Source organism: Caloenas nicobarica, chromosome 8 (genome assembly GCF_036013445.1).
Source record: "Caloenas nicobarica isolate bCalNic1 chromosome 8, bCalNic1.hap1, whole genome shotgun sequence".
Classification (NCBI taxonomy): domain Eukaryota; kingdom Metazoa; phylum Chordata; class Aves; order Columbiformes; family Columbidae; genus Caloenas; species Caloenas nicobarica.
This window is the reverse complement of record NC_088252.1, coordinates 16,509,834-16,537,692: the sequence shown is the minus strand read 5'-3', so window position 1 is coordinate 16,537,692 and position 27,859 is coordinate 16,509,834. Positions and strand designations below refer to the sequence as shown.

The following is a 27,859-nucleotide window of genomic DNA, read 5'->3' as shown; positions in this document are numbered from 1 at the left end:
TAAGGGCAGCAATAGAGGGCTGAAGAGGGATATGGCATTTTTGTATTGCCCAGTGAGCTTAATAGGGATAACTAATCTTTTTTTCCCAGGCTGATAAGTTGCAGTAAACGTTTTCAAGACCTCTAAAATTAGGAGTAAATTTAGAATGTCTGCAGTAGAAGTAGCTTTTCCATGTAAAACTTCTTGTGTACTTAATAAGCAAAGCATTTAGAAGTAGTAGTCGTTGTATGCATGATGAACCAGGGACAGAAGAAAAGTCATGTTTTTAGTGAGATTTAATGTCTTTTATTAAAACAGCTGGCAGAGCTGGAGAGGCTGCTTGAGCGTTAGGGAATGCTCAGTCCTTTCCTCAGTCTGGGAAAAGGCGATGAAAATATTCTTAACAGACTGCTGACTGCGTTAGGCAGGACCTAAATCAGCGACCCAGGGCAGTGATGCCATTAGCGTGGGAAAGCCTGGTCCATCTCCATGCAGGATCGGTGGGATTTATCCACCTCCGTAAGGAGATCTGACATCCTTGGGTCAGTGGCTCATGTGAAGCCCCCCAAGATTGTCTGGAAGGTGTTAGTGGTCACTTGGGTTTGGGGGTGGAGCACGGGCAGTTTTATTTATGTCCCTGTCTGGCTGCTCCCACAGCAGACAACTTGCAGGTGTCCCTGTGAGGGGGGAGCCGGCTCAGCGAGCTCAGCTTTCGTCTTGGCTATCAGTGCTTCGCTCCCATGAGTGAGCGTTTTCTGCCAGAAAAATGTTCCCAGCTATATTTTCTTTTTTTCTGCTGGTTTATGGAAACGCTGTGCCTTTCTTCTCCGGGCGTCCCAGCTGGTGCCTGCCCTTCCTGTGCCTACCGAGCCCTCACATCGTCACTGATACGGGCTGCTCAGATGCTATGGCTCAAATCTGGTTTGCGTTAGGGGTAAAAAAAAAAAAGAAGATAATGCACTTTTATGCAAATTAAAAGTGTGTTTTCTTGTAGTTTCTTGGAAGGGAGGGTGGGGAGTGAATGTGTGCAGCCGAAACCCAGAGCCTGTAGGTGCAGCACCCTGCCCCTGTTTCCAGAGCAAAACATTCAGAATATTTTTAGGCAAAGGTTCCAAGATTTAAGTTTTTTGAGGAAATTAATCTGCAGAAAAGTTTGGTGGTTTTGTTTGTTTTGGTTTGGTTTTATGTTGTGTGTTTGGTGTGTTTTTGTTTTTTTTAAAGCCATCTTCACTCAGTGTCAGCCTGAAATTGAGCCTGAAAGCAGAGGTGTGCTTTTCAGCTGAATTTCCTAAAGAAACGAAGCTGCCTCAACTTGCGTGTCTGTCAGTAAGACTCCTTCTCTGTCTCCAAGTCATGGAGATTTCCAGCCTCCTGGCTAATCCCAGCCAGATTTGAGAAAAAGGTCGAGGTCTCTGAGACGGACAGTTCCAGCAGATTTCCCAGGGACAGGTAATCAGAATAAATGAGAGACCCTCAGTGCTGCTGAGGGAGCAGCTGCAAAGACTAAACTCAATTTAGGTTATTGAACATCAAAGAATTTATATTTAATGAGTGGTAGAAAATAGGTTTCATAAACTGTGGTGCTTGTTTCTCTTCACTTTTTTTAATGAACAGAATCACTCGTTTATAAAAGATGCTTAAAGGACCCTGTGTGCACCACTTATTTAATGGCTTGTAGCGAGCCTTGGTGGGAAAGTGACCTAGTTCAAGTCCCCGGAGGCTACTGCAATAAAAATGATTATGAATAAAAATACTTTTATCACCATATGGCAGTTTCAGGCATTGCATACATGCATAGTTTGCGGCTGTTTTGTCCAGAAATGTTGAGCTTTCACTTAAATAAATCTTATCTAGCAAAGACAGAAGGGAGGGGGGGTTACCATTATTAGTATTCCTCCCCGTGAACTGGCTGCAAAATCCTGGGCTGCTGGAGAGGGGAGGATGGGTTTTGTTCTGCTGGCTGTCCTGGATAATGTGCTTTGGGGACCTGAAATCCTCTGATGGAACAGAATCCGTTTTGCAGGTGCAGAGCACTTTACTTTTCCTTATAAGCCCAAGCAGAGATTTAATTGCTGCTCTTCAGAAGAGCAAAACAAGAGAATGTAATAATTAGAGCTGTCAGAGTGTCCTTTCTTTTACGCTGACGCTGACATTAGCTGATTTAAAGCCTATTTTTAACCTCTGCGGTGTTGAACACTTACTGTGTATTTTCAGTCTGGCTTTATTTGTTTCAAACTTTGTAAATTTTAAGTAACTTAAACTGGAAGAGGTGGGGAGAAAGAGGAAAAAATGGATGAAAATAGGAAGGAAGGAAGAAAACCTTACCAAGTTAAATGAAAATATGTCAGTAAATTACGTCCACCTTACAGTGAGGGTGCGTGGTGGTGGTGGTGGTGTTGTTTTTTCTTTCTGTGAGCCTGCAAAATTCCCTCTAACTGTGTAAGCTAAAAAAATCTTAAAACATAAAGCACTGAGTGCCTGGTAAGATAAATATTATGTTTAACGTACCTTCAAACAGTTCCCTGGATAGTGCAGACAGCAAGAGGACTGTTTTTCTGCTTAAATAGTCATGGTTTTATCAGACTTCACCCCTGGCCCCTCTGGGGATTATCCTGATGAGCCAGCAGTGTAATAGCACCGGTCAAAACCAGGTAGGATGTGCTGTGCTGATTCAGCCCTTTGTATATTTTATATATGCACACATACCTCTGTGTGTATCTATATACATAGGTGGATATATATGTAATGGGGAACCACTGTTTTTTACTGGAGACTGGAGAAGGCTGAGCTGGTGGAGGTGCACCCATGCAGGGTGCTGAGGACTTCGTCATGATGTAGCAAAGGGTTTCTCCTTATCCTAGACAGATAAACTCAAAGGGCACACTGAAGCCGGGACTTCTTGGGATGTCAGAAAGGTCACAGGCCTTTGGGGCTGATGAAGTACCTCCTTTAAACCAAGGCAGGGATGGAAGTTGCGTGGTCAGTCTCACTAAACTAGTGCCAGAATGGGGACACTCAGGCAGTCTCACCATGTGGATTTGCATATGTAGGGTTTTTTTTCCTCTATCTGGCATTTAATTATAATTTTTTGGTACCTGTTGGTGCTGTCAGCAGTACCTGGAGACTGCAAGGAGAGGTGGGGGTGGTTGGCTGGTGGAGGATTCTTCTTGGACCCATCTGACGGTAGGGTGGACCCTGCCATGTTGCTCAGATCTTGTGGCTGGAGCTGGAGAATCCCAGCAGAGGTGGTGGGAGTCTGCACGGTGGTGCATGTTGGCTCGCCCAGTGGGGGACCATTTTACTGTTGAACATAGACGGAGGTGTTTGTGGCAGATGTATTATATTTTTTTTTAGAGTTTCTTGGCATGGAGAGTTTGTTCTCCCCTTGCCCTGCCAATTCCTCATGTGTGGATTAGAGCATCGTCCTGCCACTGTGCTCCTGGCCCTCGTGCAAAATGCTCACATCCAAAATATGGATTTCTAATCCTAAAATTACAACCTGCCCTTTCATAACACAAAATCAGTTAATCTTCAAACAGTTCCCCGGCTCCTCATTAGTCACTTTGTGCTATTACGCTCTCAGCAAAAACCTTTATCCAGGTGTTAAAGCATGAATGTTGTTATAAATACACCTGCTGTGTTGCTAAGCCAGCTCTGGACCTGTGGACCCCAGAGAAGGGCAGGTTTAGCAAAGGATGGAGCTATTTGCAGGTGAGGTGACCCTCAGTGGGCTCAGCATTGCTGTGAGGAGTTGGTGGCATCACCTTCTCCTCAAAGCCTGTTATGTGCTGTTACACCTGACTTCCCTCTGATATGGGGGAAAGCAAGATGTTGGAGTCACTGAGAAGCTCTGGTGCAAATCAGACCTGAGAACCAGGGTCAAAAACCTTCCCTTGAGGCTGACCAAGCTGTAATTTCTGTTTTGTTACCGCAGTTAAACCAGAACCAGGCTCCCCCTGTAATGAGCTTGGTTACTTGTCCATCATGAGCACTGTGTTTCTAGAAGCTGTTGAGTTTTAGTGGGTTTTTTTTCATTATTAACTTTTTCTGAAGAAGCAAACTAGGGCTATGCTGTTAAGATTACTGTTTTTTTTTTTTTTCCAAGTAATCAGGAACCAAATGGGCATTTCTGCAAGTACCAGAACTAATAAACCTGGTTTCTTTTGTATTTATGTCTCTTGGTTGATTGAGTACTTCCATAATTAAATCAGGATTCTATTATGTCTGCTTATACCTATAGTCTCTCCCTCCCGTTACTTTTCTGGCAATAGTGAGGCTGCTATAATTGACTGGAGAAAGGGGCTGACAGGATTAAAAGCTGTTGGAGATAAGCCTCATGAATGGCTGCGTCCAGCATCCTTCACCACCCAGCTGCCTGTGTCCATAAAGTCAGTAGAAAATAATTATCTTTGATGGCTTTGAAGCTACCTAGCAGTGTTAAAGCATGCATGCACCCATGTGAGTCAGAGCCCTAGGTCAGTTTGTTGCTGAGGAAGCTGGATAAAGTGATGGAGAGATGGTGTCTTTTTAGTCCAAGCAAAGCACTGAGGATTTTGGGTTACATGCTTTGCTTCGGAAGGCAAAGAATGTGCACGGTCAGCATGTTAAAGCGTGGTTTGGCAGTTGCGAAATGGCACGGTGCTTTGTGCACTTGTGCTGTAGTAGCACCATACGTAAGGGAAATCAGCCTACAAGGGAATGCCTTCTTTTTTATGTGTAATGACATGCTTCTTAAATGTGGTTTGTACCCAAGAAATCAGGCTGTGTCTTGAAAATTGAGTACCTGAGCACCAGGGTGAACCTTACTGATTTTGGGGCAGGTGGGACGTGGTAAAAAGCATTGCAAGGGCTTTCAGTAGAAGTGTGCTCGATACAAGACTCTGGGGACTCTGTCTTGTAATAGGGTTGAGAAAGCAAATTAGTAGGTTGAAGTGTGGCGTGAGATATTCCTCCGCATGTTACAGAAATCCCGGAATGATTGTAATTCTTGCTGACAATCAATCTTCAGTCCAGAATGCTGGGTCAGGCTTGGTGGATTAGAAAAGGTGGGAAAATCAAGACCTTGCATGGCAGATACTCACGCGCATATAATGATCTGGCTTAAGAGATGGCAGCAATGCTCAATTAACCTTTTTTTTTTTTTTTTTTTTTAAAAAAAAAGAAACAAAACACAAGGGTGCAGAGACAACCTTAAATCTGCAGTAAAAAGTGAATTACTTGAGAAATGTGAATCTTTATATTTGCATATATGGCAAGACAAGAGAATTGCCTAATACTGGTATGGCAGCATGGCCACGTGCTGCAAAAATAATTGCATAAATAGAAAATGTTCTCAGCTCACCTTTTTGCCCTTTCTTTAAAGTATATCTATTCTTCTAAAGGATGCGATAATTTTGCAGCCTTGAAATTGCCATTTGTTCTTGTTAATTAAATTAGATGTACTGTTGCTTTTCTGAATTATTCTGTTTCATTCTGCATGCTTTTAGGTGCTTTTAGTTTTAATTTATGTTGTGTCCAGGTGCCACAATCAAAGTAGTATGGGTGGGGGAAGAGGAATCCTCCCATCAGCCGTGTCCCTGCACCCTCCTTGAGACAAAGCTGTGGGATGAGTGGCTTCGGCCAAGTCCTTGGCACCCTTATTGGATAGATACCTCACCAGGTGGATACCTGGTATTGGATGGATACCTCACCATCCTGACGAGGACCTCCATGGAAAACAGGGAAAAGTGGGGTGCAAGAAGCATAGGAAAATGGAAGGACTGAAAATAGAAGGTAGCGAGGAGGCAGCGGGGTCAGCCAGGGCTTTGAAAGCCGGAGACAAGCAGCTGTTGGACAATGCAGCAGGAAGCCCGAACTTGTGTTTTTAGAGACACTTGGTGGTTTTATACTTACTGTAAATAATGGGTTTTGGGGGAGGAGGGGGAGAAATGACTGCCCTTCCTGCCGCCTGCTCTGCTGGGCTTTGTGTCGCTTCTGTTTTCCTTCCTCCTGACCTCAGGGTTTGCAGAGCGAGGGGTGTCAGCATCCTCCCGCCCCACCGCTCCTGGCCCTTGTCCCCAGCACGGCAGAGCGTTTCCAGGTGGCACGTGAGCTGGGGAGCCACCGTGTCCTGCGTGGGCTGGGCAGGGACCCAGCCCGTCTCCTGGAAGTCTAGTTTATTCAGCCAGTTGTTTAATAGTGATTTAACCAATTTGGCAACCTCTTGGCCCAGGCCCAGGTCTGCTGTATGTCGGAAGATTTTCCTTTACGTTTCTAAGTCAATGTTTGCATTGCAAGCAGCTCTCAGTTCAGAATGGAAGAACGCTGGGTAGTTAATCCAATTTGCATAAAATTGTTCAGGAGAACAGGGTGTCTGTGGTGTTTGGAAGGACAGCTATATATTTGGCCTGTTCACCAAGCTTTCAGAGGGATACATGATTACAGATTTCCTCAAAATGTTCTCAAGCTGTCTAGGAGTTTCAGGGGGGACTAAGATCCTCTTTTCTATTGTCACATCAGGTGTTTTTCACTTCCTCTGACTTTATTTTTTTTTTAAACTCTTTTAGCAGAACTGGGATACACGTTAAATCACAACACTGTGTGTTGCTGATTGTTTTGTTGAGGCAGGTTTTAAGAATACTTTTGAAAGACTCTTCCCCCATCAGCATTTAAGACAGGACTATGGGAATGACTTCCATTTATCATCAGCATAAGCCTTTTCAGGAGGGATGGGACCATCGTTTCAGGGCACATGAAGAGGCTGCTACAGATGGCGTGTCCTGAGCAGGTGTAAAGAGCTTTGCCCAGTCTGCAAGTCCTGCTGAAAATCTCTTATTCTCAACAACTATCCTCCGCAACCACAAAACCCAACTCCTCGTCAGCCTTTCCTGCAGGGAACAGACTGACTTGGCCATCGTTCAGGTCAATTTAGTGTGACCGATCTCTTGAGGTAGATCTACATCTACGCGGAGGTGGTTTATCCCCTCGCTATTGCCATTTATCTTCCAGGTAGGTTTTATTTGCTGAGTCCCATTTCTTTCTGATCTATCACATTAATGCTTTAAGATGCCACGGAGACAAGGAAAGATATTGCAACAGAAATTTTAAGGGATGCACGTGGAGTGAATAGGGGACTAAATTTACTGAAATCTCTGGTTCTTCTTGATCTGGAAGGTGCTGGGAACAGCAGCCCTCAGGGAATACTCAGCTTATCTCTTTCAGAGGTGGGTAAGAATTTGGAATCTGGAGGAGGGAAACAAAATGTGAAAAGCTTAAAAAAAGAAGAAAAGAAAAAAGAGAATTGTAGCACAGGTATGTAATCCAGTCCAGATATTTATGTTTCAGAAGTTTTGATGAGGGCTCATTCTTTTGTCTGAAATTACTCATCTTCCCTCTTTGTTTAAAACACTGGAGGCTCACAGCTTGTAGGCAGCGCTGATGAGTTGTGGCTTCTACAGTCATCTCCTGTGGAGTCACTGGTGCTGCTGGTGTTGCCGGTGACTTCACTCCTCAGTGGCATCACCGCTGTGAGCATTAACCACCATTATTCACTTGTAATTTAATAGCCGGGATGGATTTGCAACGGCATTGTGGGCTCTCTGGTGTGAGCTTGGTTGGAGACAACGTCTCAAGAAGTTTGACTGGGTCAGCAAGCCTACCCCAGTGAAAGGCAGGAGCAGAGGGCTGGAAAGGAGGGCTCGAATTAGGGGAAATATCTGGTTTAGGTGTGCTTTTTCCCAGCCGAAAGATTCCTCTCTGCACTTCCATGTTTCATTTGTAAGAATTAGTTTGTGCAACTTTTAAATCCCCAAATAGTGGGAAGGAGAGGGAGGAGGTTTAAAGGCCAGACTGGTGGGTCCCAAGCCGAGTGTTGAAGAATGTTTACATCTGTCTTGGGGAGACTTTGAAAGCTGTTTTGTTCAGGGGACAGTGATGGTGGTACCATGAACACCTGCCGGTGAGGAGCCTGTTCCCATCTCTTACCATCTTGAGTAGCAAAAACAGCAGCAAAAACATTGTTTATTTGCAGAACCACCAGCTCCAGCACTAGAGAGGGGTTTGGTCCTTTGCTCTCACAGGCTGCTTGTTTCCCCTCTGATGCCGCCCAGGACTTAGGTGATAATAACCTCCTTTTTATCTCTTGCCCTTCATTTTTAAGCAAACCTTTCCCTAGTCTTTAATAAATGGTGGCAGCAACCCGTGCTCAGACAGTGCTCGGCTGGCAGGGCTGTCTGGGCCAGGGCTGAAGCCTGCAGAAGCCTGAGTCATCTTGTAAAGATCAGCTTTAAATTACAATTTCCAGTGTGCTTTTTAAGCAGTCTTGTGGAAATGCTGTGTAGGAGCGTTGGAATTACAAATGTAAAGAAATTGTGCTATTTTTTTTCTTTTTTTTTTTTTTTTTAAAGACTGCTGGGAAAATGAAAGCCCCCTGCTATAGAAAATAAAATAATTAAGAATTTACAGAGTGCTGTTGTTAGAAGGTGCAAATCAAGGCACTAATGCAGTGTACGGCCATAAGAGGAACAGCTCCTTTTATTCTCAAATTTGCTTTTAGGCAAGACGTTGGAGCCTTTTTGCAATATGGCATCAAGCATTGCATCATCTTTATGGGCTAGCTGCGGCATTATTGGAGGACAAAGTTGAGTGGCGAAGAGCCTGATCTGTGGCCCAAGGTCAAGTGCAGCTGGTGGGGAAGCAGGAATGACGCCCAACTGCTCGGCACGGCGCTGGCCCCGCTGCCCGGGAGATCGGCCCACGCCACGCTCGGAGGTTAAAACTCCACAGTGCACTTAAAAATCAACATGAACTTAATCAAGGCTCTAATACAAAGGGAGTTTATACATCCTCTTAAGTGTACCAAAACTAACCCCCGGCTGTGGGGGTTTAAAAGAGGGAGCAAATTGGCAGGGTTTGGGGTTTTTTTGTTCGTATGTTGGGTTTTGTTTTGGGTTTGGTTTTTGTTGTTGGTTGGTTGGTTTGGTTTTGGGGGCTTTTGTGTGGTTTTTGTTTGGCTGGTTTGGGGTTTTGTTTATTTGGGTTTTTTTGTTTGGTTGGTTTTGCTTGTTTGTTTCCTGGAAAAATGCAGGGAGGTCTTTCCCTGCTCCTGTGCAGTGAAGGACCTTTACTTTCCACCTTGCCTGCTCTGTTACAGATGGCCAGACCCTGAATACCAAGCAGCAAAAACAAACTGCGTTTTTGTCCTGCAGCCAGCTCTGGTGGCTAGGAAAGAGCTTGAATTTTTAATATGAATCTGCCTGTAACATATTGGTGGCTTTTAGTGCTTTAGCCAGCATTGATCCTGCTGGGAAAGGGTTAAAAGCCTTTGGTGGCCCTGGAGGGCTGTAGGAGATGGGGCAGTGGGTGGCCTGAGCTGCATTTAGGTGGGAGCAGGACACAGCCGGTCCAGAAGGATGCTTATAAAGCCATATCTTATCATTTTATTTTTTTCTTAGGAGAGCTGAAATTGCAGGTTCTTGGTGTGATTCAATGCAGCGCCTGGCCTTGGGTCGTTCTGATGTGCCTACAGCATGGCACAGTCCGTGTGAGCTGTGGATTAGCTGTGGCTGAGGTTTCACACCGAGTCTTTCAGATTGCTGCTAAGATCTTTATCCAGTTGAATAAAAGGCCATCACCCCCTGCCCATATGTGTTCTCCCTGCAAAGCTGCAGGCAGCCTCCGAGCTGCCCACGTTCCGGCAGGCGCCCTGCCTGCAGGCAGCTTTTTGGGCTGCTCTGAGAGCTTTTTTGTCTGCTTTGTTTCACTTGGCAAATAACAGTGGGTAAAATCTGTAGCCTTCAGATGGTTCCTTTAAACTGTACAGCATCAATTTGTGTCTGTATGTGTTATTTCTGTGTAAATAGGACCCTTAATGGCCAGGTAGCCCTCGTGCACCTAGCCCTCGTGCGATGATAACCAGGTCAGGCGGTGGCTAGAGTCCCTTAATTACCAAATAGCGGCGTGCTCTGCCAGTGCTGGGCTGGTCCCTTGTGTCCCTGAGTGCTGAAGGTAGCAGGGACACTCGGTCCTTTCTGGCCTCCACCCACTCGTTCCTGAACCATATTGTTCCTGTGCAACCCCTAGTACTGGCTTAACCTTCCTTTGCTAATCCCAAGCCCTCCTCCTCTCCTCCAAATCTCCAGACAAAGCTTCCCCCTCGGCTGTGCCACCTGCTGCAAGGATGGATGGGGATCATGTGTGGGGCTGGGTGGGATGTGTTTTGTTTTGTGGGGTCTTTTAGGGCTCCCTCCTTTCCTAGAGGAGCCCTCACACCCCAGTTTCTCCATTTTCCAGAGAAATAAGGACCGCTGAGCACTGGCTGTTCTGGGAGGAGGGTCCCCTGCCGAGCCAGGGCAGGCAGTGATCTGGCCATCTTATTTCTTAATAGAAAAGCTTTGTCTAGCCAGTGTAAGGGTAGAAAATTCCTCCTCGAGAGTGGAGGCTTGGAAAGTGAGAAGCTATAAAAGCAATGCAATTTAGTCTGCTGATCAGCTCTCTTGATCCGAACCTGCAAGGCTGGCTTAGAAGGTGAGTCACAGTGGGGCTGTTTGGCAGCAGAGACAGGAATCCCATCTTTATCCCAGACAAAGCAGCGAGTGAAAGTGTGACATATATCAAGCAAATACAAGGATAAAGGGTCTGCATGTCATTTCTTTGGCTCCCTTTTCCAATAAGCGATTCTAAAATTTCACTACCCTATACCTGACTGGTGTAAAGCAGTGGAGAACATGAAAGTCCTGATGCAGCTCTGTACAGCCAAATTAGTATGTATATCACATGGTATTGCTCTAGGCATGGCTGGGTCTTTTAAATCAGTAGAACATAGGCACTGCAAAATGTTTATTGACTGCCGACAGTAAGTGACTTGGAGTAGGATGGGATGGAGAGTAAGTTGTCAAGGCTGCTCAGGGCAGACAAAAACCCTGGAGGCAACTCTGGATAAAAGAGAGTGTGATGCCCATCTGCTTTCAAGTATGTGAGGTCTAAAATGCGTATTTGAGCTGACAGAGATGAAAATGTGAAACACGGGATATGCAGTATCTTGAGTTACGAAGTCGTTTGGCTTAGCCCTCCATAGCACTAGACCTGAGTCACCCCAAGAGTTATACAGGAAAGCTTTTGGCAGCTGCGGCATTTTATCCAAAGCCCCATGAAACGTTAGTGCCTTTATCAGTGTGCTCTTCTTAGTTCTACCACTCTGAGACAGGGACTTGGAGTCTTGCTTACGAGTGGTGAATGTATGAAGCCTGCAGGTACAAATTGGCTCCAGTGCCAGTCAGCCTTGCCACATGGTCAGGAATCAAGGTGATTAGACCTGAGCTGATCCAAGTGTTAGCAGGACTGGAGGGGCTCAAGGACTGAGGCAGTGGAAAGGTTGTAAGGATGGCTTGTTTAGAAACTGGTGCGAAGTACCAGACAGGTGTCCTGGCTCCTGCTGTGCAGATTCAGCCATTGCCAGTGATGGGACTGGACCTCAGAAGTTCAGCCCAAATTTCTCCTGGATTTGGGACGTTAGGGTTGGTGCACAGAAGAACCTGGTGGGTTTGTGTTCAGGCTCCATTCTACAAGCTGAGACATGAGGCAGGTGGGGGTGAAGGAGGCGAGAGCCTCATTTGACTGCCTTGATAACCAGTGCTGAAGTGTCTGGTTATCAGATCTGGGGAGATCCAAGATGGGACCCTGAGAGCTCATCCTGGGTCATGATGTCTGCAGAGAAACACAGGGCCATGGAGGGATATGGGCCAGCATATGCAGCTATACCATGCTGTGAGCTGAGGTGAAAGAAATACTGCCCTGCAGTTATATGGAGAAACAGGGAACAGGAAGAACTTGGGCTGGGAAAGCAGGCTGGGCTGCTCAGTCAGCTTGGGTAATTCACATGGACACAGTTGTTTATTGGCACTGGCAATTCAATGAAATGCAATGGAAGACCTTCATGGAAAACCATAAACAGCCATAGAGTTAAACTTCCTAGATTAAACGGTCAGGAAATCACTGAGGAGAGATTTGGGCTTTCCTTCATACTCGGTTTTCCTTACACAGGGGGGAAAAAACCCCCACATATATTTATATACATATATAACTGAATCTGCTTTAGATGATGGATATATCCATGTTGCTTGGCTCCGCTGTGGCTGTCCCCTGCCACCAGTGCCGTCCGTCCCTGCTGCCGAGGGGATGCTGAGCACTCGGGTTCACGGGAGGTGGTTCTCCTCATTCTCTGCTGCTTGTACAACCACTTTGCACTTTACATGCCACCTCCAGAATTGGATCTTGCTACTATGAAACTGGAGCCGAAGTCAAGCAGATGGCACTGAAGAGGTGTTTCAAGAAACCACATTTCCATCAGCATGTGTAGTGGTTTTTCCGCAAGGGCCATTTTTTTAAACTCAGCTGTGGTTTGCAAGACAGTTACAGATTCTGGACATGGATTAAAGAGCAGGTGAAACTTCACGTGTTGAAATGCAGCTGGTTAACGTGGAGCACAGGTAAGTGGGGTAGCAAAAGCCTGAGGAGACTGATGTCCAGTATCCAGTGTTCCTGGATGTTCCAATGTCCAGCACAGAGCCAGCTTCACCTGTGATGGGAACTGGTGCCCTGGAGCTGGTGGGCTTACCCTGGAGTTTGGGTTTGAATGTCAAAACCAGTGTGGTTGTGGCCATGATAAAGCCAAGGTGCCCTGGGACCATGCAGAAATGGTTGGCTGTATGGGAAACCGGGTTGGCTACTGCAAAAGCACATGGAAATTGAGTTCTGCCCGGTGTCTGCAGATGCGAAAGCTCCCTGCTGCAGTCTGGACCTGGCCAGGTTTGAGGTGGTCCCCTGCTTCATGTCAAGCAGCAAGGGTCTGGAGGAAGGTCTCAGCTGGAGGGATAGCCTGGCCCATTGGAGGAGGCTGTGTCATTCTTGGGCCACCCATGAGAGCCAAGTGTCCACCTTCAGAGGACCAGGTGATCCCAGCACACGTATGTCGTGCTGTTCCCTCCACGGCTCGGTGGTTCTCGCTGGAAGGAGCAACCTGCTGCTGCTGTCGGAGACATGGCCTGTGTGAAAGGGTCTTGTGGGTCTCCGAAACGGAGATTTAATTTTAGTTATGAATGCTGCAGTGTTGAATAGGTAGTGATGTGAAACAGAAGCACCGTGGGGGTGTTAAAGGGTGGTAATAACTGTCATGAACTAACGTGATTGGGAACAGGCTGTACTGCCGCCTTTTAGCTGCAAAAATGTGCACTTGCAGAGGAGCCAGAGCCAAAGGGAGGGGAAAGAGCAGCCCCAGGGCCCCGGAGGTGATGGAGCTGCTGCCCTGGCAGAGCTCAGTGCTGGGGCTGGGGGCGCCGGAGCAGAGAGCAAAGCCCAGGGAAGGCCTGGGGAACTTGCAAGGGGTCCAGCTCTGACCATTGGCATCCCTGGCCTCCTCCATCCCACTGGTGCTCCTTCAAATCCTGCTGCCTTCCCTGTGGGACCAGCTCTGGGAATATTTTCCTAAATTGCTGTTTGGCCTTCTTTCTTTTTTTTTAATTCATCGCTCTTTGTCGGGAACATCTTTCCTTAGTCCTTTGGTGCCTCAGGTTTCCGTAGGCTGCTCCTTCAACCCACTTGCGGTGTATTTGCTGTCTGCTGTTAAGCTCGCTCCACTAATCTTCCAGCCCAAGCGTTCTCTCACGGAGGCTTTGACCTCCCTTTAGGAGATTGCTGTTGGTTCCTGCGTCCTGGGAAAGCCCTGCCAGACCCAGAAACATTGTGAAATTTGGTCTGCTGCAAGGTTCCCTGTGACCGTGAAGTGCACCTTGTCAAAACCTACAGCTCCAAACGCTTGTGGACAAAATCCGTGCACAGTCCTTCGTGTGAGCATGAAGCAGATCCACAGCCCCCCGTTGCCAGTTTGCTGGTGTAAGTGGAGGCAATGCCACAGATCGGGAGAAGCACTTCCTAACCCAGGGTTTTCCCTGGGTGGGAACTACAAGGGGCGCAAGCCACATCTAGAGGAACTGTCTACAGAAACTTCTGGAAGGATTTAGGATCTCTGATGCTATTTTAGGACACCCTATGCCAGCAATATTATTCATGGAAGAGGGAAACCTCTCAGTTCTTCCTGAGCTGGAAGAGGTTGGTGTTCCCAGCTGCCTTTGAACTACAAGAGATGGGGGATGGCCTAAGTGCAAACATTGGTATAAGGGATGCATTTCCCTTATATATAAGGGAATATATTATTATAATCTTGCTCACCTATGTGGTATAGTACATGTTATTTCTAGAGATGAATAATATGCTAATTTAACAATTTTGCTTATTAATCTAATAATCCTGCCTTCTTTACTTAACGTCAGACCTATTGTGGAGCTGCAGTAATGGAATTGCAGCTCTTCCAGCCGCATGGCCCCGATCAGAGCTTGGATTAATACAGAGGATTAGAAATGCTACAGTCCAAAGGTCGGCTTTGTTCGGTCAACACAGAGCATTAGCTTGGCCCTGTGCAATTAGAGATGTCTGTGCTGGGAGAGGATTTATGCCTTTCCAAGGAGAAGCTCTAGTTGTTCAATCCAAACTGAAATATTAATAAAAATGCCCAGCTGAGGAGAACAAAAAAAAATCCACTTGATTTTTGTTTCTCTTTGAGGTTTTTGAGTGTTTTCCAGGATTTTATTTTTTTAAATGTTGGAAAAGATGACACAGATGTAAGGGAGGATCAACCATGAGTAAAATTTATGATCGTCCTGCTCAGTGAAGGTCTTCTACTCTCCAAAAGCAGCCCAAGGGGTGGCAGTAGGTTGGCCGAAAGGAAGGAGCAGTACTCGAGCGGGGAACCAGCTTTTTGCAGGAGAGCTCAGGAGCATAGAGGAGCAACTCTGGAAACATCACCAGGCCAGCAAATGAGATGTTGAGTATTAGGTGCACCTTTTTATCTTTTTCATAGATTTTTCCATTTCTGGTGTCAAAAGTGTTGCTGTTTTATGCGGGAGGATGCCGTTTGCAGAGAGTCTGTTGAAGCTGGGGGGAACAGAGGATATTTTAGGTAGCCCCATAAGCAGATGGAGTTTGCCCCAGGTGGGAAGGAGCTGCCTGAAGTCATTTGTGTCCTTTAGTGCATTGGGGCAGCGGGGTCACTCTGAAGCTCTTGCAAAGCTGTTTGTGAACCCTAGAAGTGATGGGGAGGTGGAAATGTATGCCATTAGAGGGAAACACGTTGCCATTGTGATCGTGCTGTTTCTCTCAAAAAGAGCAGCACATGCTCCTGCTGAAAAGGGCAGAGGTTTTCTGCAATGTTTGGCTGAAAGGCAGCGGGATGGGGCTGAGTCCTGGCCAGGGTGAGGACCTGGTCCCCAGTCTGTGGGGTTGTCCTGGGTCCCCACTGGTGTGAAATCCCCCTGCCTGTAGCTGGGGTTAAGTGCAGGCAGGAACATTAAGGTTTGGCCCATGGTGGCTGTGGTTTAATCAAATGGGTATTTTACTCTCTGTTAAAATAAACATTTTTCCCATCCTGTTGTGTGATTCACTTTTTCTTGTGCTGACCTGATATTTAGAGTATCTGATGTTTTAATTACCTTCTGAGAGACATGGATTTATTTCAGATATATTTGAAGAGATGTGTAAACCAGCTGCAAAGCTAGAGTACATCATTTATTAAAACAACTTGTTTTGGAGTTTGCTGAATTTTCATCCTAGGATAAGCCTGTTTTTCCATCAGTAAGTATTTTAGCCCCTTAAGCTAATTAGAGGGATTTTTTTTGACACCCTCAGGATTGTTTTCAATGGGAAACGAAGTATCTAAACGTGCCTATACTCCATAAAAGCCAAGAAAGAGTCACGCTGGGTGCTATAAAATGGTCTAATTTACTGCAGGATGGCAGTTTGGATGCACAGCTCCTGGTGGATGGTAAATTTTCTTCTCATAGGAAAAAATAGATGCAGTTTTTGGTGCACTCTTGCTAAAGCGCCTTCATGCTTGGACCGAGTCCCCGAATTGCTTTGAACTAGAGGAAAACAAGGAACCGGCAGGACCTGGACCTGTGTGAAGTTCTGGCCCATCCCAGGAGAGCTCTGCTGCAGAAGGTCTGGGATGCAGAGACAGAGTCCAGAGGAGATGAGACTCACCAGTGAACACCGTGACGGTGTGCCTGCAGAAATAGGGCTTGACAAAGAGTTTGTCAGCTATCACGTATCAAAAATGGCACGTTAACGTAGAAAAATGAACTGAAGATTTCTCACCTGGCAAAAGCTCTGATGTCCCATGCTGTTCATGTTGTAGGAAGAATATGTGCGTGCTGGAGGTGGTGGTGTTGAGGACGTGCTTTCTCACAACACGGTTCAGAGGCAGGAGTTGGCCCGTAGAAAGGGCAGTTGTTGGGTTGCTGGCATCAGCTTGGGTTTTTAACAGCAACAAAAATGTAATGGAAGAAAACTAGTTGAGAGGTTTCTGTCCTGCCAAAGTGATAATATTCAGGCTTTTATGAGAGTTTTTGTTATTTGTCTCAGTCTGTTGGGATTTCTGTGTGAAATGGGGTGTTGCTTGGGTTCTACTTTCTCAGCAGTGGAGGATGGTGTTGTGGTCTGGCCCCAGCAAAGCTGTCCATGTCGGAATTTCTGCAATGCCTTGCAAAGGCACCCGAATCCCACTCTTCTTTAAGACTTAAATGTTACGTGAATAAGAGCACTGCAAAATGGCTACATTCCAATTGTTTCGTTTTGAAGTATCAGACCTACAACAGGATGACTCCATTGAATGCCTGCTATGGAGATTAGGTGTGCATGAGGTTTGGAGGCTGGTGCCCTGGATGGGAGGTTTAAGAGATGATGCTCTGCCTTTCTGAAGAGAGTGACAATCATGGTTGTGTCCCACTGGTTGCAGCAGGTGGTGGGTCTTGTATTTTGTTGAACGAATAGGAGCAGACAGCAGAAGTTAAGTAAATATGGTGGGATACATTTCTGGGTTTTTTACTTGAATGTGAAATCCATTCTTGTGCAAGCAAAATTTTAAAAAGCGACAACAAATCATCTTCTTTCTGTCCTTAAAATATGGATTTGAATTTTGCGCCAGGGTATGCAGCTTCTGTGTACAAAGGCTGATGTTGAGGCCAGGTTTTATTTATTTAGTAAATATAATGCCTGAATGCATCAACTGATGTTTAAAAGCATTTACCAATGTTCCCATTGTGTGTCAGTCCATTATGTTTTATGGAGTGTGAGGACCACAGCCTTTGAAGAAAAAACTTGTGGTGCCTGCTTCATTTGCAGAAATTAGTCTTAATACTTGACATTATCAAGTTAGTGATAGTTGATATAACATTTTGAGAGTAATTAGGAGCATGAATTTATGCTCAGATGGATGTTTAATTAAAAACTGTGGCAGCTTTGAAGTTCACGCTTGAATAATCTTGAGGCTGAAATGTGGGTTTATACCCAAGTGAACCTTGACAGCAAATCTGGAGAGGGGAAAAACGCTTTAGTAGCTCCGATTTCCTCCTATTTGTTTTACGCCGTCAAAGCCATCACAGTGTCTGTAACAGTGCCATATTTCTGAAGATGAAAGCAGACTGAGCAGTTCAGCCAGGACATCATGTTGCCAAGTACAAAACCTGCTTTGGGGAAAGGAGCAGGGAGATGTTAGAGGATATTTGTGTATTTGAGACCCCTGGGAGCCATACCCCAGGTGATGCTGGCAGCGGTCCTTCAAACCTTGTGGTGCTTAACTGGGAACAGCCAACATGGGGTGATGAAAGTGCCTCCTGGGAATCCCTTCTCCTTCCTCTCCGTGAATTTTTGGAGGGTTCAATTGCTGCCCTGTGTGAGCGGGGAGGGAGAGGTGGATAAACCCCTGTTTATGTCCAATGCAAAGGTGATTCCATACAGGAATTTGAGCCCTGTGGCAGGATGGGGCTGATGGTGGGATGTCGTGGCAGCTTGGTCTTGGGGAGGATGCCGGTCCTCTTCCATCTCTCGCTCTTATGTACAAGCAGCTGGAAGCAGCTCACCCACCACCGACAAGCAGAAAAATCCCCAACAATGCCAAGAGACAAAGAAGGCGAGAAGACAAAATGTTACAGATTGCTGAAGAGCAGATCAGCTCCTCTTCTGCAGGCAGACAGATGACCGAGGGCTGTTGGCTTAGATTAATACACAGGCAGGAGGCAAGGAGGGCATGGAGAGCAATGATTGCTGCTCCCCTCTAGCTTCGTTCGCTCCTGTCACCAAAAATGGTGGTGGTGATGGTGGTGTGGTCTGAAAGCTCAGAAGCGACACCTTACCCTGGAAGGGTCTCATCCTCCTGAAGGCTTTACCTCCAGGCAGGTGCACCCTCTCCAGCATCCCCAGGGTGAGCTGCCATGCACAGGGGCACTGAAAAGGAGGAATTCTGAAAAAGCAGAGAATTTCTGTTAAAATTCTATGTAGGCATCTGCAGTCTTACGTGTTTTGACCCACGTCTTTGCTGTTGGGGGAACACGGGTAACCCAGGAGCAGGAGCTGGGCTTAGTCCTTGGGTGGTTTTGTAGTGGAGGCCTCTGTGCCGGTGATGGTTTAAAGAAAAAAGCCAACAGGTTTTGGTGGGTGGAGGACACGAGGGAGGTGAAACCATATTTCTTGGTCTTGCTACCCCAATCCCCATTTGGAGCTTTGTAACAGCAGTGCAAGGTTCACACTGGAGAATTTAGTGCTTACCACACATTAATTAGCAATTTCAGCTTGCCTTGGCTTTGACAGAAATGGCTCTGCTGCCTGGTCCAGCTGGATGCTTTGGAAAGGCGGTGGGGACATGGGCGCTTCTGCATGGCCGGTGTGCAGGAGGTGGCTAATGCCATCAAAAGGGCTTGTTGCTGCTGTGACATCTTTTAATGTGTACGGGCCAGATGCTGATTTTATTCTTGTATTGTGTCTATCACTTTCAGTTCTCTCTCCAACCTGTGTGTATCTGTATTGTAAAGCCAAGAATGCCTGCAATAAGGTGAAAATCAACTGTTTCCTAAGCTATAGATGATGGTTTCACTGCAAGTATCAATGCAGAACATGCTAGATATGCTGACTTAAAAGGGACAGTTAACTGGTGTTAAACACTGTGTTTCACTGGACAGAGGTGGAAATCTGCTGGGATGAAGCTCAACAGTCCATCGCTGCAAACAAACTGTACAGAAAGCAAGTCTTTGTTCTGAAGTTCCAAGGCTAAATACTTGCTCTACTTCACCTGATTTTTGCATGACTAAGTGTCCCTCATGACTTAAATTAACGTTTCAAAATGGTTTATTTTGTTTTGGTAAATGTTCACACAATATTAAGATTTTACCTTCACTCGTAAATACTTGGGAGGTGCACGGGGCGGTGGCAGATCCCTGGGAGGAGGATGGGGTGGACATGCGGGGCTCCTTTTTCCCTTGGCCACTATTTGGAACAGGCAGCAGCACTCCATGGCGGCAATGCTGGGGCATTTCCTTAAAACACAAAATGAGATGGTGGTATGTCAAATGAAGGCGGTTGTAGCTAGCAGATACATGGCTTGAAATGCCTTGTCTCCCTCCTCCATTTCATGGAAGATGCAGTGTGCCGTGGCTGTGTCCAAGCACATTCCCTGCTGATGCTCTGTTGGCTTTAATTAAAGAGTCCGTGGGGGGGGGCTTCCTGGTCGAGCAAACAAGCATGAATTTAGGAAGAGGAGGATTTGGTTTTGCTGTTTAAATGTATGGTGTCTAGCAACGCGTCCCTCCTTCCCAACACCTGCCTCCAGAGGATGCTTCAGCCTCAGCCCGGTGCTGCTGGGCTGCACTTTATTATGACGTTGCACGTTTTAAAATAAAGCTCTTTTTCTGTTGTTAGAACATGCAGTTGCTCAGGACATATAAATTGTGTTAATAAATGAGCAAGGAGCCCTGGTGGGTGAATTGGCTTCCTGCTGAAGTCATAAATTTGGAGAGGATGGTGCTGCCTTGCTCCACAGCTGGCATGTGGGTTTGCTCCCTGATGCCGTGCCTGGAAACCTGAAGGGCCGGGGAAGGGTCCCTGTGTCTGGTAATTTGAGGTTCTTGCTAGAGGTGAGATGGTGTGAAAAACCCATCTCCAGGCTGCAGGAAGGCTGGGAAACCTGGGCACAAACCCCAGCTCATCAACAAGCATGCTGGTGGGGGGCCAGAGGAGCCTGCAATTTAGGAAAAACTGTTTTTCCCTGTTTGTGCCATGCTGCAGCTTGGAGCCTCTGCTCCTCGCTGTGTCCTTGGTGCGTTAATTGTCAGTGCTGCAGGACAGGAGCTGCTGCTGGCTGTGTGTCCTCCATGCCGTATCTCCTGTGATGGGGCTTCGGGCTGCTCCGGCAGTAAGAAGTGAATGGGAAACGGGGATGCTTCCCTCTGCCTCCCAGCTCTCCTGCCAAGATCAGCATTGGCTGGTTTTCATGGAAAAGAAACATCTTTTCCTCTGACTGCCCCATTTGTAAGCAGAGCGTGTGTCCTCAAATAGAGGGGTGTGGAATGATTTGGTATAAGCAATGGTGATCCATTTCTCGGGAGAGGAGGAAAGGCTGGAATTAAGTTGCTTGATAGCAGTTGTGTTGGTTTTAAGACGCCCATCAACAATTTGTTCTCATTTATGGTTTCCTCCGTCGCTTCCAGGCATTTTTCCATTAGGGTTAATACAGTTGGGCACTGTGCAACAAGCAGTTTATTGCAGCGATTTGCTAATTTTTCAGTTGCCGAAAACCAAGGAGGCCATATATGTCAAGGGGTTTCTGTTTCCATGCTGCCCCTCAAGCATCTCCTCCAGACACGCTCCCTGTTTGTGCCAGCCCTGAAGATGGGGGTCACTTCCACAGCCAAAAAGCAATTCTGATTTTAAAATCCTCTCTAGCCTGCTAACCGAGGCTTTTGCACAATAAATACGTTAGTGGACAGAGTGTATAATGATGCCCTACAGACTTGGAGTCCCTTGGGTGTCCCCAGGTCCCTGAGAGCTGGGGCTGGGAAAGGAGGGGACAAAGTCGGTGCTGTGTGGGGACCCTGGCCAGCCCATTTCCATCATTCCAGCTCCAGCAGACCATTTCCAGCCGAGTCATGCTCTGTGCTCAGGAGAAGCCCCAAGCTGTTTTTTTGCATGGCTGAGCATTAAAGGATATTTCCAGCACTTGTTTGCCAGGAAAATACAGCATGGGAGGCCCTTCACTAATTAATTGTAATGGCATGAGGAAGGGGAGGGAATTGCTTTCCCATCATGGCTGCTGTGAAGATGCTCTTGAAAAAGGAAAAAACTGCACGGGTGCTGCCAAGGCGAGGAAATTGTTGAAGGATATTGTTCCCTGGGAGGAAAACCTTTCCACCCAGCAAAACAAACAAACTTCTCCCTTTTCTTTTGCAGGGTCGTCATGTTAAAACGGGACAGCTTGCTGCTATTAAGGTTATGGACGTCACCGGGGTAACATATCCTCCTCCTCCTCCTGCATCCTTAAATGACAGATAAGAGGGGAAAGGGGACGGAGGGTGATAGCAACGTGTGGGGGTTGGTGGAAGGCTCATGTTCCTGGGAAGCAAATCTCCTTTGTCTTAATGTGAAATGTGCCATTAAGAGGTTCTTAATAAATATGTGAAGAAAAATAAATCTGGAAGAGTTTTGGAGATTAAGTAATTTTATGCTGAAACAAAGCAGCGTCCAGTTCCAGCAGTAATTCTTTTGAACGTGTTAATAAAATCTGAAGAAAATTGTAGCAACAGGATTGTGTATTCATAACACATTTCAGCTTCTCCAGGTCCATATTTTTCGCCAAAAAGCTTTTGTTCACCAAAACTATGTGCAGGTATTGTTACGAATAGCTTTACTAGGCAAGTTAAATTATTCCTGTGCATCCTACTGATAAAGAGGGAAAAAATGCACCACTCTGGTCCCAGAAACATGGCTCTTTCGAAACTTGTATCAGACTAAGAGAATCAAGAATTTGTAAGTTATTAAATGCAAAACGGGATTTAGGGGAAAGAATGGTTTCACCATTTCCCAGTGCACACAAAAGAAAGAAAAAGAAGAGCAGAATTGCTATGATCCCTAAAAGCCTAAACAGATGCATTTAAGAGGGCGATATGAAAGTACTTTTTCTTGAAACATATATTTTTTTTTTTAAGTGCAGTATTATGCCTCCCAAAGTTCCTGCCTATATAAACAATGTCAAGTTTGGGAGTAAGAATGTGTTTTGTTGTGTTTTTTCTTTTTTTTCTTTTTTTTCTTTTTTTCCTTTTTTTTTCTTTTAATGGAATAACACATTTCAACATTTAGGACTCAGTCCCAGTCTACCCACCTTATTTTTTTGAATTAATGTTATTAATCAGCTTTCAGGAGTTTGGCACATACAGAATTGACTCGCTGTGAAAGCAGTCAGCTGGCCTCGGGAGTATGTTTTGAAATACTATAGATATTGTGGTGGGTATTAATATCTACAGGACCTTCATCGAGTTTCTTTTCTGTGCTAACAGGTGAAATGATGCATGGGAATAAGTCTGTAAATGTGAATGAGATTTTTTTCTGTTTACTTGCAATATCTACAGCTGCCATTTATCTAGTTCTCGTGGGAAGCAGACGCTAAGGGAATGGGCAGACCCACCAAACAGAACATAAATAGCAGTAAGACTCCCATGGGATGAAGTCTGAGGTTACAACAAATTTAAGCTGAGAAATCAGAATGTTACTTTGAGGCCAAACAGGGGCTTAAATTTGAGTCCACACTGAGTTCGATTGTTTGAAAACATCATTGCTTCCAAGCAAAGATGTTGGAGAAAAGTGCCCAAATGTGATCCTGCCCAGTAACTAATATTTTCAGCAATGTCTTTAAGTTGATGTCCCTGATCTAGACCTTTACCTTCCAAAGCAGGATCTCACATCTCTGAACATCCAAGGTAGTAAATCAGATATTTGACACGGGATGTGTTGTTTGGATATTTAATTATTTTCCCCTTAAGCTGATTTTAGCCATATGAAAATATGTCATCTATTTTTGTTTTAATATGTAATGTGCAAACTTTTAAAGTTGGTCCTCTGAAAAAGCCCTAACTGAACTTCTGTTCTACTTCTTCTGCCCCACTGAATACCCCATGAGGTGGCTTCTCAGCCTCGGATGACCCCGGTATTGCATGAGTGGAGAAGTAGGTATCTAGCAGGAGGTAGCAGAATCAGCTGAGGCGCAGAGGTGACACCTCTGTGCCTTCTGAAGAGATGCCACCAGCCTGTAGTCACCAACAGAAGGCTCCTCCAAGAGCAGGACAAGGCTTGGGCAGGGTGGGTGGTGACCCCAGCGGAGACAGAGCAAAATTGTGACATGGTAGGGGACTGTGCTTCTCCTCATGTTTAGATGGAACCTCCTGTGCTTCAGTCTGAGCCCATTGCCCCTCATCCTATCGTTGGGCACTACTGAAAGGAGTCTGGTCCATCCTCTTGACATCCACCCTTCAGATATTTATAAACATTGATGAGATTCGTGCAGGATCCTATGGAAACCACCTGATTTCTGCACCACCTGAAGATCTCTCTGGTTCAGGGTTCAGAAAGGCAATGGGCACTGTGGCAAAGCATGTGTTTTCTCCAGTTCTGCTCATCTTAACTTTTTAGTTTAACCCTTTAGTTGGTTTCCGTTCAGTTAGTCCAGGCTGCAGGCTCCCAGGGCTCCTGTATCAGTTCCATGCTGCAAAAAGTGGCTGTAAAAATTGGTGCAAGGTAACTTAGGCAAGGTCAGTCAGAAATGGGGAGCTTGGAAGTTCACCCACATACAAAGAGAAATGAGAGCCTGTGATGTTCAGTCTCTTAGTACCCCTGGTTTTATTTTTCTTTTCACCTCATCCCAGGATGAAGAGGAAGAGATCAAACAAGAAATTAACATGCTGAAGAAGTATTCTCACCACCGAAATATTGCTACGTATTATGGTGCTTTTATTAAAAAGAACCCACCAGGAATGGATGATCAGCTCTGGGTAAGTTGCTTTCCTTTCTTTAAAATAACTGGGGTTTGATACAAATTATTTACTCTTGCTTTGTCCTCTTACCACCACCTGTATTGCACAAGAAGCCATATTTTGCATCTGTCTTATTTGAAGTTATGGCTTTGTAAAGGCTTTTCCCGCACTGCAAAATGCCTTTCCATTTTCCCCTAAAAATCTTTGCAGTCTGATGATAAAACCATTTTTCTTCTGCATTGTCATTAACTACATCTTTGCTATAACATTCAGTTGAAAATTATGCCGTCCGATGAAAATAAATGCACCGAAAAAGAATGGTTGGAGGGAGCTGGGAGCGTTGCTGGGAAGATGGAGGCCGGGCAGGGGATGCTGGGCGCTCGTGATTCCTGCCAGCTCTTGGCGCTGCTTCTCGTCTTTCGCGTTTCACGGAGCCAGTGCAGGCGAATGAAGAGGAGGAGGATGGCAGTGGGCGGGCAGGAAGGTCTGTGTCTGCTCAGCCATTGCGGTGAAGATACTTCATGTTGCTGAAGGGCTGCAAGCTGCTTTGCCTTCCCATCAATCCTCACCTGCCTCCTCCCGCTGCTTCCCTTGTCAGTGACTTCTTGGTTATTAATTCGACGTTCCCAGACCGTGGAGGACAGAATTTAAATCTGCCGTCTGTCTCCGGAGACAGACGGAGCATCGCAGCCCACCTCCCCGTGGGTGCTCGCGGGGGCCGGGCAGGGCAGCAGTGACCACAGGTCGGGGCTCCGGGCACTGTCCTAAGGGGGACGAAAAATTCATACAAGTTAGTGTGCTGTATTCTGAGCTGAGCTCTGCTAATCTGAGCCTGCGGAGCAGCAGCTTGCAGCACCTATGGGTGTCTGATCAGCAGCTTGACACTCAGCTGGTCCTTAGGGCAGTGTTGAAGGGAAGGCTACCTTTGCATTACCTTAAATATAATGACCTGGATGTTGTCCTGTAGTCTAAATAGCATTTATTTCCTCATAATCTTGTAAATCTGTTTTGGGTTATCCACGGGTCAGTTTTGAGTTATCCAGCCAGGTTTGGGTTATCCGTGGCTGGTTTCCAAAGTGTTTCTATACTGAACAAGATTGCTAGAGCCTCACTTTTCAGGGGTAACAAATACCCATGGTTCATCTGGGAGGCTGTGGAGATGCTGAAGAGCAGCACAACACTCTTTCCTTTAGTTTCTATATAATCTAGGCTGTATTTTAGCAAAAGGTTCAGTGCCTTCAGCTGTTTGCACCTGTGTCCACATGCCAGAGCATCGAGGGGCTGTGGGAACCAGGGGGACATTCCCCTGGGACAAAAATTGAACTGATGGGCTTCCACGCTGCTTTGCTACTCGAGACTTTGTGGTACACTGAATTATTAGGAAAACTTGGGGGCTTGGACTCCAGGGGCTTTTCCTACTTGGGCGTTGGGGTTATTTTTGGTGGGAACTTGGAAAAAACATGTTTTTTGCAGCTGGCTTGGGTTTCAGCAAGGAGAAAGCTGTCAAGCTAAGAAATGCCTTTTCATCCCGTGAAATTCCATTTGGCTTTAGCTGCTTTATAATATGTTTTTTGTTGCTTTTTTTGTTGTGGGTTTTGGTTTTCTTTTTTTTTTTAAGGAAAATAGAAAACCAACCCACAACATTTCCCTTTGTGCTGCTGAAGTGCCTGGGGGTAAAAACGCCCCACCAACTGTGTGCCAAAGGACTGAATAGCGGGAGAAGCTCTCCCAGAGCTGGCTCTGCCCAGTTCCCTTATGCTGCTTGGTCTGGGCTTAGCACAGTCTGACCAGGGAAGAAGGGTTTGGTTTCCTTTTTGTCATCCTATCTCCAGTGCAAAAAGCTCTTGACATATACAAGTGTAGAAAAATGATGGGGTTTTATATGATTTGCCCATCTAGAGGAGCCCAAACATCCAAAAAGAAAGGCTCAGTAGAAAACTCGTTAGATTAAGAGAGTCTCTTTCATCAATTCCCATTATCATCAAACCACAGAGGATGCTGCACATGCTGTATCGCCCTCAGATGGCCCTGGCGGGTCACCCAGCCGTGCCAGGAGAAGTGATGTTCGTCACCCAACTCTCATGCTTGTCCATTGCCCCCCTGGCAAAGGCAGATTAGATAATCTGAATTTCCTTTCAGACCAGCTACCTCTCCTTTCAATTTTGGGGCATTTCTCATGGGCTAGTGAAAAAAAGAAAAAAAAGTGTTGCAAAAGCTGCTTTTCTGGCACTGGAAAGTGCTGGGGTGTGAGGGGTGTTTTTTAAGTCTTTGCCCAGTTCTGGGGCTGGTGAAGATATTAATGGGAAAGCTCCCTGACTGCAGGGGAGAGGTGTGCTGGTGTTGCTGTGTTAAATAGCTGTTGTTTCAGGATCTGATTGAATTAAGACTTGCGTGAACTCTATCAGTCTTTCCGTGCAGATAAAGGCTTGTTTATTTTTCATTGGCCCTTTGTTGAAATAAAACGGTTTCTGATAATGCCCAAGTAATTCTTTTTATCGACATTCAGGAGGCTGATACGGAAATAAAAAACAGGGAGCTCTTTCAGTGGAGATTAAGATCTCTTGGAAATGCGGCAGGCTTCTGACATGAAGTATTGTCATTGCTTCTGCCGCCGTGATGAGCAGGTCTTTCAGTGCTGCTGCTCCATTCGGTAGCAGCCACTCGCCCTGAAAGATGAGCTGACTAAACAAGCAAGTTTTTCTGAAATTAAAGAGCTGCATGGGGAATATTTTAGCAGGTGAAATGGAGATGTGCATCACAAATCTGATATATTAAGGAAAAAAAGGAAGTAAAAGTCATAGGGACAACCTTTATGGAACATTTAAAAAAAAAAAAAAAAAGAAAAAATATTGCTATGTTGGATAAAGTGTTACTTTCTGGGAGTGCCTTGGTCCTTTGGGAGGGATTGTGCCCATCTCTAATCGAGACAGAGGAGTCCTGCCCCAGGGAGCTTGTAGTGCAAGGGCGCAAAGAGAGAGTGGGCTGCAGAAATTGGGGAGGTGACCCAGGGGATGGTACAGACCCAGTTTATCGGTTAACTGCTGCTTTGGAGTTAAACTCATTAAACTCCCCTTGCATGTCTCAGATCTAAGCCATGGGTTACCAGTCTGCATGTAACCGGGTGGGGGGGTTGTTTTGAGATATTTTGGGTTTTTTCTGGCAGTGGGAGATGGGGCGTTCATTCAGAAGTGTGAACTTGATGGGGGAGGTGACCCGATCTCAAAGCACCCCCTCCCCAATACATCACCTGCCCAGACAGCTGCTGGAAGCTGCGGGCTCTCTGCTTCATTCCCATACATTAACACCCTATATAGATCCGTGGGGCAATAGGAATGCCACAGTGCTGGACATTTGTCATCCGCCCTTGCCATCCACTGAAGCCATTAGCAGAGAAGCCCCATCATGCGTGGATGGTGGCACCAGGTTTGGGGGGGTTTGCAGAGTGTGGGGGCTGAGAGGTGGCTGATGGCAGCCTAGGGCAGAACCCCCCCAGGGCAGAACCCCCCCGGTGTGTGGTCCCCAGGGACCATCTCTGGCTGCTGATGGATGGCTGCCATGGCAACCCTGCCTGCACCTGGAGCTGCATCTGTCATGACGAGGGAAAAATTGCTCATAGGCAGGTTGCCAAATACGTGCTCGTGGCAAGCACAGTGGGGTGACCTCTGCAGCGGGTAATCTGGGCCAATTTCGAGGAAGAAGGAATTAGGGTGATTTAGGACCAGAGGCGAAGTCAGGTGGCACCGCTACAGCCGTGCAATGCTCAGGGCTGTCACCGCGTAGTTGCAATGTGATTTTCTCCATGTCAAGCCATAGGGACCCATTGACTCACTGCAGAGGGGTATGTACAGGCTCTCACTGGGGATCTGGAGAGCAAAAATAGGGACAGGGAGGCTCAAATGAGAATGGAGCACAAGCCATCGAAGCACTGAGTTGTGCCCGTGCAACTCAGAGCAGGATTGCTCTTTATCTGCCTATAGGCACTGAAGAATATTTTTGGGCAGTAG

General features: G+C 46.2%; 1 protein-coding gene across 3 annotated transcripts in view; it reads left to right on the top strand.

The window, feature by feature from the left end:
• The window catches only part of TNIK (TRAF2 and NCK interacting kinase), a 157,593-nt gene that overhangs the window by 61,447 nt on the left and 68,287 nt on the right, over positions 1-27,859 (top strand). For all 3 annotated transcript variants that reach the window (XM_065639872.1, XM_065639873.1, XM_065639875.1), the window contains exons 3-4: positions 21,283-21,339; positions 23,748-23,873. In XM_065639872.1, the coding sequence (XP_065495944.1) occupies positions 21,283-21,339; positions 23,748-23,873 (183 nt within the window). The remainder of the gene's footprint in view (positions 1-21,282; positions 21,340-23,747; positions 23,874-27,859) is intronic.